This window comes from Sciurus carolinensis, chromosome 12 (assembly GCF_902686445.1).
Source record: "Sciurus carolinensis chromosome 12, mSciCar1.2, whole genome shotgun sequence".
Classification (NCBI taxonomy): domain Eukaryota; kingdom Metazoa; phylum Chordata; class Mammalia; order Rodentia; family Sciuridae; genus Sciurus; species Sciurus carolinensis.
In genome coordinates this window covers 17,730,173-17,744,027 of record NC_062224.1, presented here as the reverse complement: position 1 = coordinate 17,744,027, position 13,855 = coordinate 17,730,173, and the positions used below count along the sequence as shown (strand labels likewise).

The window sequence follows — 13,855 nt, the reverse complement described above, 5'->3', positions numbered from 1 at the left end:
AAAGAAGTGGTTGCACGCAGATGCAGCTGAACCAAGGTGTCGGCCAGCAGAGGTCCTGCTGCATCTGCTTTAAATTCGGACTACTAAGGAGTCTGTTCTCTTTCTGGTCATGCAAATAAGCACTGGAAGTAGTTTGTCCTAATCGCTGTAAATGATCCCTCAGGTACCTCACTGCCTCTTTTCTTCCCCTCTATTCTTGTATTATTCTTGGGGAGAAATCATCACCACCCATCTCTTTCATCCTCACTTCCCAGCATTAGTGTGCAGCAAGGAAAGCTACAAGTTTCTTTCCTGCGAGAAGTGGGAGGGCGGTGTGCAGTGACCCAGGAAGGGGGCGGGCACTGCTGAGAAATTCTGTTGATTCTACTTTTGTCAGGCTGGTAACAGATGCTAGGGATACAGATGATCCAGTTGTGGGCTCAGCCCTCTGGCAACTCCAAACTCCTCTGGGAGGAAATTCTAGTAGGAAAGTGAACAGTGAGCTGCCACTTATCTATACCCAAGGTGCTTGGGGCACCTGGCTGCCCAACAAGCCTGGGCTGAAAGCTTCAGCTCCACTTTGCTGATGTCTCCCTATCTCCCGCCACTGGGCGAGAGCACCTCATCTCCACGGCAGCCTGTTAGACAAGGGCCTTGGAGTTCTGAGGCCTTGCCATGAATGCCCCACCTGAGATTCCTGTGGTCTGTAGCCTCTGCAGTGTGGCTTCTCCCTCTATGTCAGACACACAGATGACGTCTCACTGCAGTGGTCACTGGAACCCTAATCCCCTTTCCTCTGGTATGTGGCCTTTCTTATTTTGTGGGTCAGGAGTCTGATCCTTTTGACCAAACTTTTTTTCCCTTTTACAGAAACAGAATAAACTTCATGCTCCTGAAATGCTGGAAGGATGTTTCAGGACTACATAGAAGCCTTGTGAGATCTGAGGCTCTAGCAAGTGACATTCTAGCCATGTCCTCTGTGCTTCCTGGTTTATACTTCACTGTGGTTGGCTGTTTTTTAGACTGGGAAAATCTTCCTGGAAAAGCTTCACTGGAAAAGCTTCCTTAGTACAGATGAGGCATATCCTTCTAAAGTATAAGCTAGTAAGTGAGAACCTAAATAAGAAGTGTCTGGAACCTCAGGGAAAGCCTGCCTTCTGCAGAGTTTTGTTTGCTTCTGTGGATACCACGTGTGTGGGAGACAGTGATGGCGGTCTTCTTGCCTGGGGAAGGGGTGGGGGTTGGCAGAGGAGGCACCAAGTGGACAGGGTGTAGATGCCCAAGGCAGGGCTAGTCAGGAACCTGTGTAGATAACAGAGGGAGGTTTGGCATCTCTAGTCCAGGGCTTGCTCCTGTATGGAATCACCATCTTTCTGAACAAAAATAAGGGTCAAAGTTCTAACAAGTACCAAGGCATTGAGAGTACCTAATCCAAAACCATCTTGGAAAATTGGGATGGGGGTGTTTGCCAAATCCTGGATACAATAGTGGATTATATGGTAGAATCTGAAGAAACATCAAAGGAAGATTTCAACTTTTGAGAGTAGTTCCTGTGAATTACCTAATGTTATTCTATATTAAATACTCACTGTATCAAAGATACACTTGTTAGCTCAGCTGCTGGTACCTGATTACCTCTCAAAAGCCCTGGACAATAGAAATGGAGGACTGAAGAAAGTTAAGTTGAACAAAATGTTCCACTTAAAAGAATAGGGCTTTTCTTGAAAAGGCCAAATGGACTGGCAATTTTCTCCCATTTAATCTAGGTTCTCATGCTTGCTAATTGGATGAGCAGGGCTGGAAGAAAACAGATGTGAAACCTCTGCAAGGGAGGTCTCTGGAACTGATGGTTAGTATGGGGGGTTAAACAGCCCGACTATCAAGTGCTTCCCACTTGATCCTCACCTGACAGACACCAAGAAACTGTGAGATTACCAAGTAAATCTTTTTAAATGACACAGACATACCTATAAATATGAATGTGAACATTTGTTGTGGTTACTACAGATATGGTCCTGGAAAGTAGAATCAGAGGTAGACTCCATTTATTTGCAAGCACCTCTACTAGATTTTAAATAAGAAGTGAGGCATGTAATAATATGTTCTCATATGTTTCTAACCGGTTCACTGGGATAAGCTTCCTTAGTACAGATGAGGCATATCCTTCTGAAGTATAAGCTAGTAAGTGAGAACCTAAATAAGAATCAAGGAGACGAATCTGGATGTGCATACAGTTAGTGGCATTTTCCCACATGCCTATGTTAAAAGGTTGCAAATGTGTGTGGCCTGTGTGTGCTTGTGTGTGTGTGTCTAACTGCATACATCTTTGTAAGATCCAGTAACATATTCAAACAGTAATTTCACAATGCAGATAACGAGTGACAAACTACAATAATATGCCCAAAGCATCTTCTCTTTTCTGTACTTTACATAAAATAGTTCCATAAACACTTTCCACCAGGCATTCGTGGCTGGTTATATTCAAACAATCATTATTTTAAGCACTGTATAGTAAGTCGTTTGTAAGAATTATGCAGTTTAAATAAGGAAAGGTAAGGATGCCACTTGACTTACATTTAAACACACCAAATCGGGTACAGACTCTGCTGGGCATATCTGCACAAAGTCTTCACCTTGGTTCATATATTAGTATACACAATGTGCCTAGGGAGCATCCCAAGATGTAGAAGTAAAATCCCTGAGTTACCTACTGTTATTCTATATTCTTTATTCTACATTATTCTATGTTCCTTCTTCTGATCTTGCTGATTCCTGTTTTTACCTTTAGGGAGCTTTATTTTTTTAAGCCCCCTCCATTCATTAATGTGTAAGGGAAGAAAAAGGCTATTAAATTCAAACAGTTTAATTTAGCTACTTAGCTGCTAATGGAAAAGTCCCCTGAAGGCAGGGGTGGGGCCTCTGGCAGGGAGGAGGGTCAAATCTAGGCCAGGCTGAGTCAGCCACCTACTCCTCTTGCTGGCAGCTTTGACCATAGAAGAGATGGATCTATTCAGAAAACCAGAACACTCTCCTCAAGGTAGCAAGTAATGGCTCTGGGACAGCGTGGGTAGGAAAGAGCAGTGACATGGAAGCCAGGGTTAACTGTTTTAGGTGACTGTCCAGGTGACCATTCCTTGATTGCCTGCTTTGAGACTTACCCTGTAGAAGAGGCAGCACTGTCCTTTCTGTTGAGGAAGAATGATCTGAAAGGGGCTGCTCTATCCTAGAAGGTTTTCTCTCCGTATTTAATTTGATGCAAACAGCAATTATTAGTGCCAAGCCAAAGCTGCGTGTAAAAGAGCTCTGTACGGTAACACTTATCGAATGAGAAGGACTATTTCCATTTGTGCCTGAATTTTGGTTGAATTAAACATTTTCCTGGTTCATACTGACTGGTAGGGGTTATTTGAAACCAGAAACATTCTTAATTTCCCATGAACTTCTGTTAACCCAATGGCAAAGAATTCAGAGGCAAAACGATTTCAACCTGTTGTCCTTGCCAGAGCAGACTCGGTATAACATAAGACTCCACACAAGAACTAGCTGTGGTTTCTTTGCCATTCAACAAAGTCCCTCTTGGGTCCTCACAATAACAATGGGGAAAGCCCAGCGACGTACAACAGAGTAGGGTGGAGGGGAGCAGGACACGGACGGACGGGAGGACACACACACAGCAGTCATGAGCACGTGCTGAGGAGGACAACCATTCCCACTGGCCTGTTTCTCTGCAGACCAAGGACAGGCAGGCGATCAAATCAAAGTCCTTGTTTGAGGGGAACTAGGTCCTGGGGCAAGAGAAGCAGCATGAGGGGATGTGCGAACACACCCCAGCCTAGGTGAGGAAGTGGGCTGGTGCTTCTGCAGGCAGGGCAGAGAGAGGAACTGTACCAGAAACAGGAGGCAAGGCAGTGAGGCCCCTGCTCGGCTGCTGGAGAACGCAAAGGCCGGAGGCAGTGCTAATGGAATAAAACACTCTGATTGTCAAATGGTCACGTCATGTACTGGTGCTAACTGAGAGCCATCACATTTGGAAGGAAATTTTTTTTCTCTGTGGTCAGACAAAACTCAGTCCAAGTTCTTCTTTGTTTTTCTCAGAGCATCTGAATAAAAGGCTTTAATAAAACCTGAACATTTCCTAATTCTACACATGCAATTTATTTTCTTATCAGATTTATTTATATATGGATGAATTTCAGGCTCTTTTTTTTTTTTAACCAAAACTGCAAGATACTTTTGAGCTTTCAAAGTATAAAATTATTGGAATTTTTGGCTTAAAAAATTGTATGGTCTGATCATCCTTTAAAAACAGGTTACTTACTGGATCATGGCTTAAAGTAGGGCAAATATTAAGTGACTTTTTATTAAAAACTCAAAAGGGGAGGTGTTAGGTTGCCTGGACTCTCTGGTAGGCAACTAGGTCCAAAATTCCTCAGAAAGCTCAGTTGGCTCTCATGGACCTCCTGGGTTTGGGCTACTCTCAGGCAACTACAGTGACTGAATGGTGGGACAGGCAAACTAGGTGTCCCCTCTATGGGCTGAGGATCAGTTGTCCCAGTGCAGGAGCCCATGCCAGGCACAAGCCCAAAATATGACAACCCTGGGCCTGGGCAACACTCCTCTCATGGGTTTAAAATGACAGGAACGAGGGCAGGAGGGCTGTGTAGCACAGGTCTAGAGTTCCTTAGTGAGTCCATGTGTTTCAGAACCAAGTATAACTTGGTAAGCTATTTGCCTCCAAGCCTGTTTAACCCTCCCTGCAGTGAAAAGCTGCTCCTAATTTAGACAGTCACTGCTGTAAGTGACCCATGCCTACAGGTGCTTGATGATGATTCCAGCAGCACCTCTCTTCTACTTAGTTCCATTTCCTGCTTTTGGAGATCTCATGTCCCCCGTGTAATTGTCAAGAATCTTTGGATTTTAAACCTGGAGGGCACCTTTAAGATCTTCTGATCCAGAACTTTCATTTTTTCAAATGGAGACTCTGAAGCCCAGAGAGGGAGCTGTGGTTTGCCCGAGTTCTTAAAACTGATGGGCAGTAGAGCTGGATACACGCTTCTCAGCTTAATTTTCTATTATTATGTACTGCCTCACAGTAGGAGAAAACCAAAACCAAGCCAGACTCCTTGAAAACTGAAAGTATCTGTCAACCCCAGCAAACTACAGGTGAGGACTGAGACTAGATATAATATTGACTCTGGGGGTGGGACGGGGCTGGGCATTTCTTGAGATAAAATGTATGCAAGTAACTTTTGCCTGTCAAAGCATGTGCTCCTCCATCCCAAGTTTTAGTTCTCCCCATTCCATATCCTTTTTAGGTCATTTCTAGATGACCATTTTCTGTGGAGAATTTGGGGGAAGGCTGTCCACCAGAGCAGCAAATACTCACTGTTTATGGTACCTGCTAGTGCATTAATATTATTCAGTCCAACAGTGGCTCCAGCCAGTCCTTGCAGAGTCCCAAGAGAGGTCAAGGAATTCATGGCTGCACCAGCAGTGGAGTTGGGGGTTGAAGCAGCCACTGAAAAACAAAGGAGAAAAGGGAGAGAGAAAGTACAAGATGAGTGCAAGCCAGCAGGCCTGGGGGGTAGTCTGCCTCCTCACAGGAAGTGAGGAGTCGCTTCGTCACGGGAAGCCCACAATCCCCCCCTTGTGTTTTTGGTGTGAAAGACGAATGGGATTGTACAAATAGCAATCTTGACATTAGATCTGGTGATTAAAGAGACTGTCATAGTGGGCTGGGGGTGATGCTCAGTGGTAGAGGGGGTGTTTCCCCCTGCACCCTGGCTTCCACCCCCAGCCCCCACCTGCACAGGTAGTCATCACCATGGCAGCTCTCTTTTGCCAATGCAGTGAACATGTTCACTGCTGGTTAGGAGGGAAACCTTTGTGACCGGGAGGCCTGTCATTTTGGGTGATCTTCTATTATGCCCACTGTAGGAGAGCCTCGTCCTGTTAGCTTTCTCGTCAGCCAGCCTGAAATTTACTGTAACAGAAAAGGCGTAGAGATGGGGGAATAAAATGGCAATTCTTGGCTTTCTTGTCCCAATGGATTTGCCTAGTCTAGATATTTTATATCAATTGAATAATAAAATGTGATCTTTTGTGATTAACTTCTTTCATTTAGCATAGTGTTTTTAAGGTTCACATGTGCTGTGGCACGTGCCTGTACCTTGTTCACTTTCTGCTGCCGAATCATATTCTGTTATGTGAATAACATTATATTTTGTTCATCCATTCATCAGTTATGGACCTTTGAGTTGTTTCCACTTTCGAGAATTATGAATAACGATGCTATGAATATTTGGGTTCCAGTTTTTATGTAGACATGCATAGTTTTAATTCTCTTGAGTATATACCTAGGATTGGAAATGCTGGGTCATATGATAAACTATTTTTAACATTGTAAGGAACTACCCAATGTTTTTCAAAGTGCTTTCCAGTTTTTTTTTTTTTTTTTTTTTTTTTGCAGTACTGGGGATTGAACCCAGGGCCTTGTGCTTGCGAGGCAAGCACTCTACCAACTGAGCTATATCCCCAGCCTTCCAATGTCTTTTTTATTCCCCCAAAAATGGTTTCCCAAAATGGTTTTCCAGAGTAATTTCCTTTTGCACTTATGATTCCTTCTCAAAATAATATTTCAAGTGCCTTATATTTATATGGGTTTATAATCTGCTGACCTTTTTCACATCCAGCGTTTCACCTTATGGTAATGGAGGTCTGACTAAACTTGATTCCGTTAGCTGCTAAAAGAAGCACTTGGGCTGGGTGTAGTGGCACACACCTGTAATCCCAGTGACTTAGGACGCTGAGGCAAGAGGATTGTAAGTTTGAGGACAGCCTCAGCAACTTAGTGAGACCCTGTTTCAAAGAAAAAAAGGACTGGGGATGTAGCTCAGTGGTAAGGTGCTTCTGGGTTCAATCACCAGCACCAAGAAAAAAAAAAAAAAAAAAAGCAGTACTTGGTCCATTTCCAGCTGTGAAATGCGCAGCATGTGAACATCCTTTCCATCTAGCATCTAGGATAGTGGGAAACTTTATCCATCCCCCTAGAGTGTTCCTGGCCAGCGAGGACTCATCCCTTCTGTGTCTTCAGAGACTGAAGAGCACTGCTTGAAAGGCACCTTGTTCTTTTTGGGTGAGGCCAAATCAGAGTCTTAAAAAATGAATTCCCTACTTTGTCAGATTTCTGTTCATGAAAGGCACTGACACATTACATTGTCTTTTTTTTTTTTTTTAAGACAAAAATATAAAGAAAATTTTATAAAATCAAGTCAGTGTTTCTGGTCCTCTTATATTATGAAACTTTTCAAACATACACAACAGGAGAAACAATAACAAACAAAATCCTATAAACCCACATACAGATTCTGGAATGTTCAAGACCCAATCTACCCCTCTCTCTAAATGTATTTCAAGGTTAGACCTTACATCACCTCACTGATACATACTTCAGTATGCAGTTCTAAAACTTACAGACTTTGCTTTAAAACCCCAAACTGTTATTGTGCATAACAAAATTAGCAATGATTCTGAGCTTCACAGATGAAGAAAAAATTTGGTGAGCTGAAAGAGAGATTTGTGGAGGTTATATATAAATGAGAAACAGAAAATATGGGAGATGAAATGGTATGGAATAGATCTAACGTGTTCAGTTGAAGTTCCTGAGAAAAAAGAGAGAATGGGAAGAGTAATATAAGAAAAGTTAGTGACCAAGAACTTTCCAAAACTGATAACATTCCCCCCCCCCCCCACCAATCCACATATTCAGGGATCCCAGTAATTCCAAGCAGAGAAAATAAAAACAAATCATGGATGCAACACAGTGAAAGATGAACACTAAAGATGAGGAAAAGATCTTTAAAATGGTCAGGCAAAAAATAAAACAAAACAGTCCTCAAAGGAACATGATTAGCCATCTCAATACCCAGCATTTCAATATTAATAATGGAAGGCAGAGTGCAGTGATGTACTGAGATAAATAAACCATCAACCTTGAATATCCAAAAATAAATGTATTCTGTCAAGATTTGTCTATCAAATTCTGTTATCTAATATGCTTATATACCTTAAATTTTACATTTTGATCAGTTTCTAACTTCTGAAGTTTATCAATATGAATGGTTATTTTTCCTAATCAGTTGCCTTTCATTTTCAAATCCCTTTAAATGGTATTAATTGTTCTTCCTTTCTGTTGCATGCTAATTCCACCATCTGAGGTCTTGGTGGCTATAAATATGTCTAACTATGTCTGCTGCTTCTTGCTCTCAGTCCACGGTTTACTTGTGTTTTATGATTTTTTATTGTGAGTTTAAATATCTTGGAACATTATGTCTGGGAAGTGTTTGAGGCCTGGGTTGAAGACAGGCCCTTTTGAGGGTGCTTTACGCTTGATTCTGAAAGGTACTAGAGGAAAGGACAAGCTGGGGACCTCTTTAAATGGCCTGAGGATTTTTGACCACCCAGATAAAGTTGGGTTGCAAGCTCACGTGCTATAATCATTCTCAGGGAGCTACTCCCCTAGCTCTCCTCAGCACACGTTTTGAGACAGGCACTTTTCTTTATAGTTTCCTAAAGGGAAATATTTCCTGTTTCTCTTACACTAAAAGCTTAGCCTTCTAGTGTTTCAGACATGTAGTGGGATGGTCTCCCATTAGATACTGAAGGTAGACTCTGGACTTGTGTGTATCACTTAGCAGCTTCTGAGAACTGGTGCTCAAGTTTTTGACTTGTCAAATGTCCTTAAGGTGAAAGGCATCTTCAAAGTGCTACTCACTTCTCTGGGCTGCCTCTTCTACTTCATCATTGATATCTGGGTATTCTACTAATTTTTTAGTTATTGATGTGATTAAAAATATTCATAACAATAACTCAGTATACATTTTAGTATTCTTCAGTGGGAGGGTCTTTCTGGTAACCTTGTACACCAGAACTGTCCCCCACGTGACATTTGCTGTCAATCTGCATGTAACAGTCCTTACGAGATTGCTGTGCCAGTGGATAAGTGGGTAAAGGCTGTCCCAAAAGCAGGTTTGGATTCTAAGCCAGTAACAAACACTTGGAAAAATTCACAGTTTTAACTGACACTGGAGAAGCACTTCTAGAATGGCAGTATAAAGATATCTCAGGATCTTGTCTGCAATGAAATAACCATAGCTGGTAAAAATTATAAAATTCAGCTACTTAAAAGTCTCTGACAATTGTCGTAAGTGCATATACAGACAGATGTTTTTCTTAGGAAAACTTACCAATGTTCAGTAAGAACAGAGGGAATTTGTGGCACTGGAATCATAACAGGCTCTCTTACCTGGTACCACCTCTTCCCTACCTTCCTGAAGCTCAGTAAAATGGGTGAGTATGGTCAAGAAGATAGGTCAAGCTCTTTAAAGTGGTCCCCAGCTTGTCCTTTCCTCTAGTACCTTTCAAAATAAAATATCAAGTGTCCCCCAAGGGGTCTATTTTGAACCCAGGCCTCAAAGACTGACCAGAAATAATGTTCCAGGATAGTTAAGCTTGCAATAAAAAAAATTACAAAACACAGCTCCAAATCTATGTTTGTGGTTCTTCCAGGGAAGAGCAGACTGCCAGCATTTCTAATCTATGCCCACCTCCCACAGAGCAGGAGCTCCAAGGAGTAAGGACATCCTTTCCTCAACCAACCTCTTCTAATAGGCAGAGTTCTGGCTCCATCCATCCTCACCCACTCATTTATAGGCTGGAGGTTCTATGCTGTGAAAGGCAAGTCAAGAAGACAAAGTGCTGCCACCCTTGGACAGCAACACTTATACCAACCAGAGGTGCCATTCAGAGAAAAGCAGGCTTCTGTCCCTGCACCAGCTCTGGAACAGTGTCTCCAGGGTGCACTAGGCCATAAGAGCACAGAGATCCACAGCTCTTCTAGGGGGAATGAATTCATTTGGAACACAGTGTGAGAAAGTTCAAGTCTAAGGTGCTGTCAGAAACAAAAATTTTGATGGTGAACAATTACTAGGAGGCTGACAGCTCCATGGTAGCACAGCAGAGCAGCCAAGAGGAGACTTCCTGAGGTCAGAGTAAGACTCGAGGACGAGCTCAAAGATTGCCCTTCCAAAAGGGCCTGGCTTTAATCAGATCAGACTGTGGGGATGCTATGTGCTACAGGGCCAAAGCAACAGAGCCATCAACGAGAAGTTAGCCGAGGCTAACAAGTGGATGTGACAGCCAGAAATTCAACGAAGATCAGGAAATGAGGTGGTCATAGAGCCATGTGGAAGAAAGATCCATTTAAAAGGGAAAAGCCGGAATGTCACTCAGCCCAAATCTGTGCCTTCTGAGGAATGACATCAGAGCCAAATTTAAGGGACTAGACCTCACTTAACTAGTTTTGCTAAGTTGCTAAGCAAATAAGCAAACGAGAAGCCAGTGGGGAGGGGGGTGGAGTGGGTGAGGAGGAGTAGTATCCAGAATTGCTGTGATATATTATCTAGATGTCCAGTTGTTAACAAAAAATTATATATGCAAAGAAACAAAGTGTGATCTGTACAGAGGAAAAGAGTAGACAAAAGAAAGTGTGTTTGAGAGGACCCAGATATTAGATATTAAATCAGCCATTATAAACATTTCCCAAGAACTAAAGGAAATCAAGCTTAAAGAATTAAAGAAAGACATGATGATAATGTTTCATCATCAAAGAATATTAACCAAAAGAGCAATTATTAAAAGAAAACAAATTCTAGAGCTGAAAAGCAAAGAACTGAAATGAAAAAGTCACCACAGGGCTCAATAGTAAGTATGAAATGGCAGAAGTGTGAGTGAACTTTTATATTTATAGATACTGTACATTCTGAAGAACAGAAAAAGAAAAATGATCTCAGAAATATGGCACCCTAGTAAGCAAGTAAGCACATACATGCACACAGGTAGTGCACACACCAAAAAGAGAGGGGAAAGACCAGCTAAAATATATGAAGAGACAACAGCCTATACTTTTCCAAATTTGATGAAAAAAACAACAACAACAAAAAACACACATGCAAGAAAACCAATGAACTCCAAATAGGATAAATACAAAATGCTCTATACCTAGGCACACGACAGTAAAAATGCTGACAGTTTTAACTATCTTGAAAGAAACAAGAGGAAAAAAGACCACTCATGTACATGGGAACCCCAAAGTTTCACTGCAGACTTCCCAGCACCAACAATGTCAGTACACAGTAGGACATAGTCAAAGTGCTGTAAAGAAAAAAAATCTATCAATTAAAAATTATATCAAGCAACTGAAAGAGAAAGGAAGACATACCTAGATGGGGGAAGGGGACAAAATTCATTGCCAGTAGACCTGCCTTAAGAAATAATGAAATTCTTCAGGCTGAAAGCAAGTGATTCCAGATAGTACTGTGAATCCACACATTAAAAACCCCCACCAATGTAAGCAATTATGTAATTATAAGGGTATAATTGCAGTTTTCCTCTTAACTAATTAAACATTTAGTTGACTAAAACAACGCATATGATTGTATTGGTTGGTATGTGACACACTGAAATGCATGTATTTGACAATCACAGCACAAAGGAGGTGAATGGGTGACATAGTAGTATTGGAGCAAAGAAAGACACCAGATGGTTACTTGAATCTGCAGGAAGAAATTAAGGGAACTAGAAATTGGAAATAAGAAGGTTACACATGGGCTCTGCAAATAAAATATGCGTTTTCTCTCCATTATTCTTTGTTTCTTCAAAAGACATAAGATTTTATAAAGTAGTAAATATAGCAGTATGTTATTGGGTTTTTATTATAGAGACACAATATGTAAATAAATAATAGCATAAAAAGGTAGGATGGAAAAGAATTACAGAGGGGGAACATTTCTATTTCTTGCTAAAATTAATATAAGCAGGAGATTCTGGTGTGTTCTGATAGAACCCCCAGAAAAACCACTAGGGAATAAATTTTAAAAACATTGAAAGAAACCATTAAAATTTTATGCTAGAAAATATTTACTTAATATAAAATAAAACAACAAAGGAAGACTAGACAAACAGACATGAAACAGAACAAAAAGCAAAATGGCAGGCATGAATTCAACCATACTCTTTTTTTTTTTTTTTTTTTGCACGGAGTGGGTACTGGGGATTGAATTCAGGGACACTCAACAACTGAGCCACATCCCCAGCTCTATTCTGTATTTAGAGACAGAGTCTCACCAAGTTGCTTGCACTTTGCTGTTGCTGAGGCTGGCTTTGAACTTGCGATCCTCCTGCCTTCATCTCTGGAGCTGCTGGGATTACAAGCATGCACCACCACCTGGTCTCATTTTTTTTTTTTTTTAAACTGGGGATTTAACCTAGGGTTGCTTAACCACTTAGCTACACCCCCAGCCCTTTTTGTTTTTCATTTTGAGACAGGGTCTTACTATATTGCTTAGGGCCTCACTAAGTTGCTGAGGCCTTGAACTTGTGATCCTCCTGCCTCAGCCTCCTAATTGCTGGGATTATAGGTGTGCACTACTATACCCAGCATAAGTTCAACCATATTCATTAAAGCAGTAATCAAAAGGCAGGTATTTTCTTAAAGGCATTAATTGAATGGCTGCATTTAACCAAAAATTCCAAAACTAAGATCCAACTCTGCTGACTAAAGGAGATGCACTTAAGAATCAAAGATATAAACAGAAATATATATGCTCCTCCACTTGTGATGAGATTACATCCCAATAATCCCATCATGAATTGAAAACATCATTAAGTCAGAAATGCACCTAATCTGCCTAGCCTACCTACCCCTAGCTTGGCAGCATGGGACACTGTGGAGGAACAGTGCTTCCCTAGTGTTGTGTGACGGACCAGGAGCCTGGGCTCACTGTACTGCCTGGCACATAAGAAAGTACTGTGTCACAAAGTGCTAGTCAGGAAAGAATCAAAATTCAAAATGTGAAGTAGGTGTTCCACTGAATCCATACTCCTTTCAAACCATTGTAAAGTTGAAAAAATCTAAGCGGAACCATCATATGAGGGACAGCAGCCCTCATACCAACCAGAGGTATGATGAAAAAACACACTATGCCAACAACCATATGGTGCTCGATGGCCATATTAATATAAGACTGATACGGACTTTATAATAAGACAGTTTTGGAGGAAAAAACTGGGTCAAATCCTTGCATTGCAAAGGAGCTTAATTTACTGTCATGAAAACCTTATTTCATTAGGGCAAAGGAAAATCACAAGGAAATCTGTCCTGATGAAATGTAGCTAGTAAATTGACTCCAGTGCCCACGTGCAGCGACTGTCAGAAAATGCTTATTTGTGCAGGTCTCTTTGATTCTTCTCCTTCCTCAGACTCTTCATTCAGATCCAAGGGAGGGGAATGAACAAGAATGGGCTGAGGAGATGAGATGTTCCTCACACAGCACAAAAATGAAGAGGAAGCAAACTGCAAACCAGAATGAGGTGTGGGAGGGAGGAATTTGAGGCGCTAGATCCTCTGCGAAGCATGACAAGCTCCGGTTGGTGTCAGACAGCCCTGGCCTTGGCTGCCACTCACACTGGTGAGACAGAAGTGAGATGCCAAAGCATGAAGATCAATAGCTGAGGAAGGCCTGCTGGCCAGCCAGCGGCACCACCTTCCTTCTAGCATTCTCTATGAAGGACCTGCCACTGTGCGGCTGCTGGCGCAGTCACTGAAATTGCTAGAGACACCAAATGTATGGTAGGGCTTTATTCTCCATGTCTGCAGCTCACTTTGTGCAGAGCCTCACTCTACGGCAGAGACCTTATTAGTCTCGAACCCTCTGTACTCCAGTGTGGGAAGGTGACCCTACTTCTGATCAACCGTGAGCAGAAGCACCATGGAGGCATGACCATTGCTGAGAAGGGCAGGAAGAAAGGCCCACCTTGG

At 41.9% G+C, this 13,855-nt stretch overlaps 1 protein-coding gene across 12 annotated transcripts in view; it reads right to left on the bottom strand.

Annotated features, from left to right (window-relative positions):
• Celf2 (CUGBP Elav-like family member 2) overlaps positions 1-13,855 on the bottom strand; it is a 507,177-nt gene that overhangs the window by 17,214 nt on the left and 476,108 nt on the right. For 8 of the 12 annotated variants that reach the window (XM_047520132.1, XM_047520129.1, XM_047520126.1 and 5 more), the window contains one exon: positions 5,366-5,497. In XM_047520132.1, coding sequence (XP_047376088.1) covers positions 5,366-5,497 — 132 coding nt within the window. The remainder of the gene's footprint in view (positions 1-5,365; positions 5,498-13,855) is intronic. The other 4 variants (XM_047520127.1, XM_047520130.1, XM_047520133.1 and 1 more) reach the window with 1 other exon arrangement.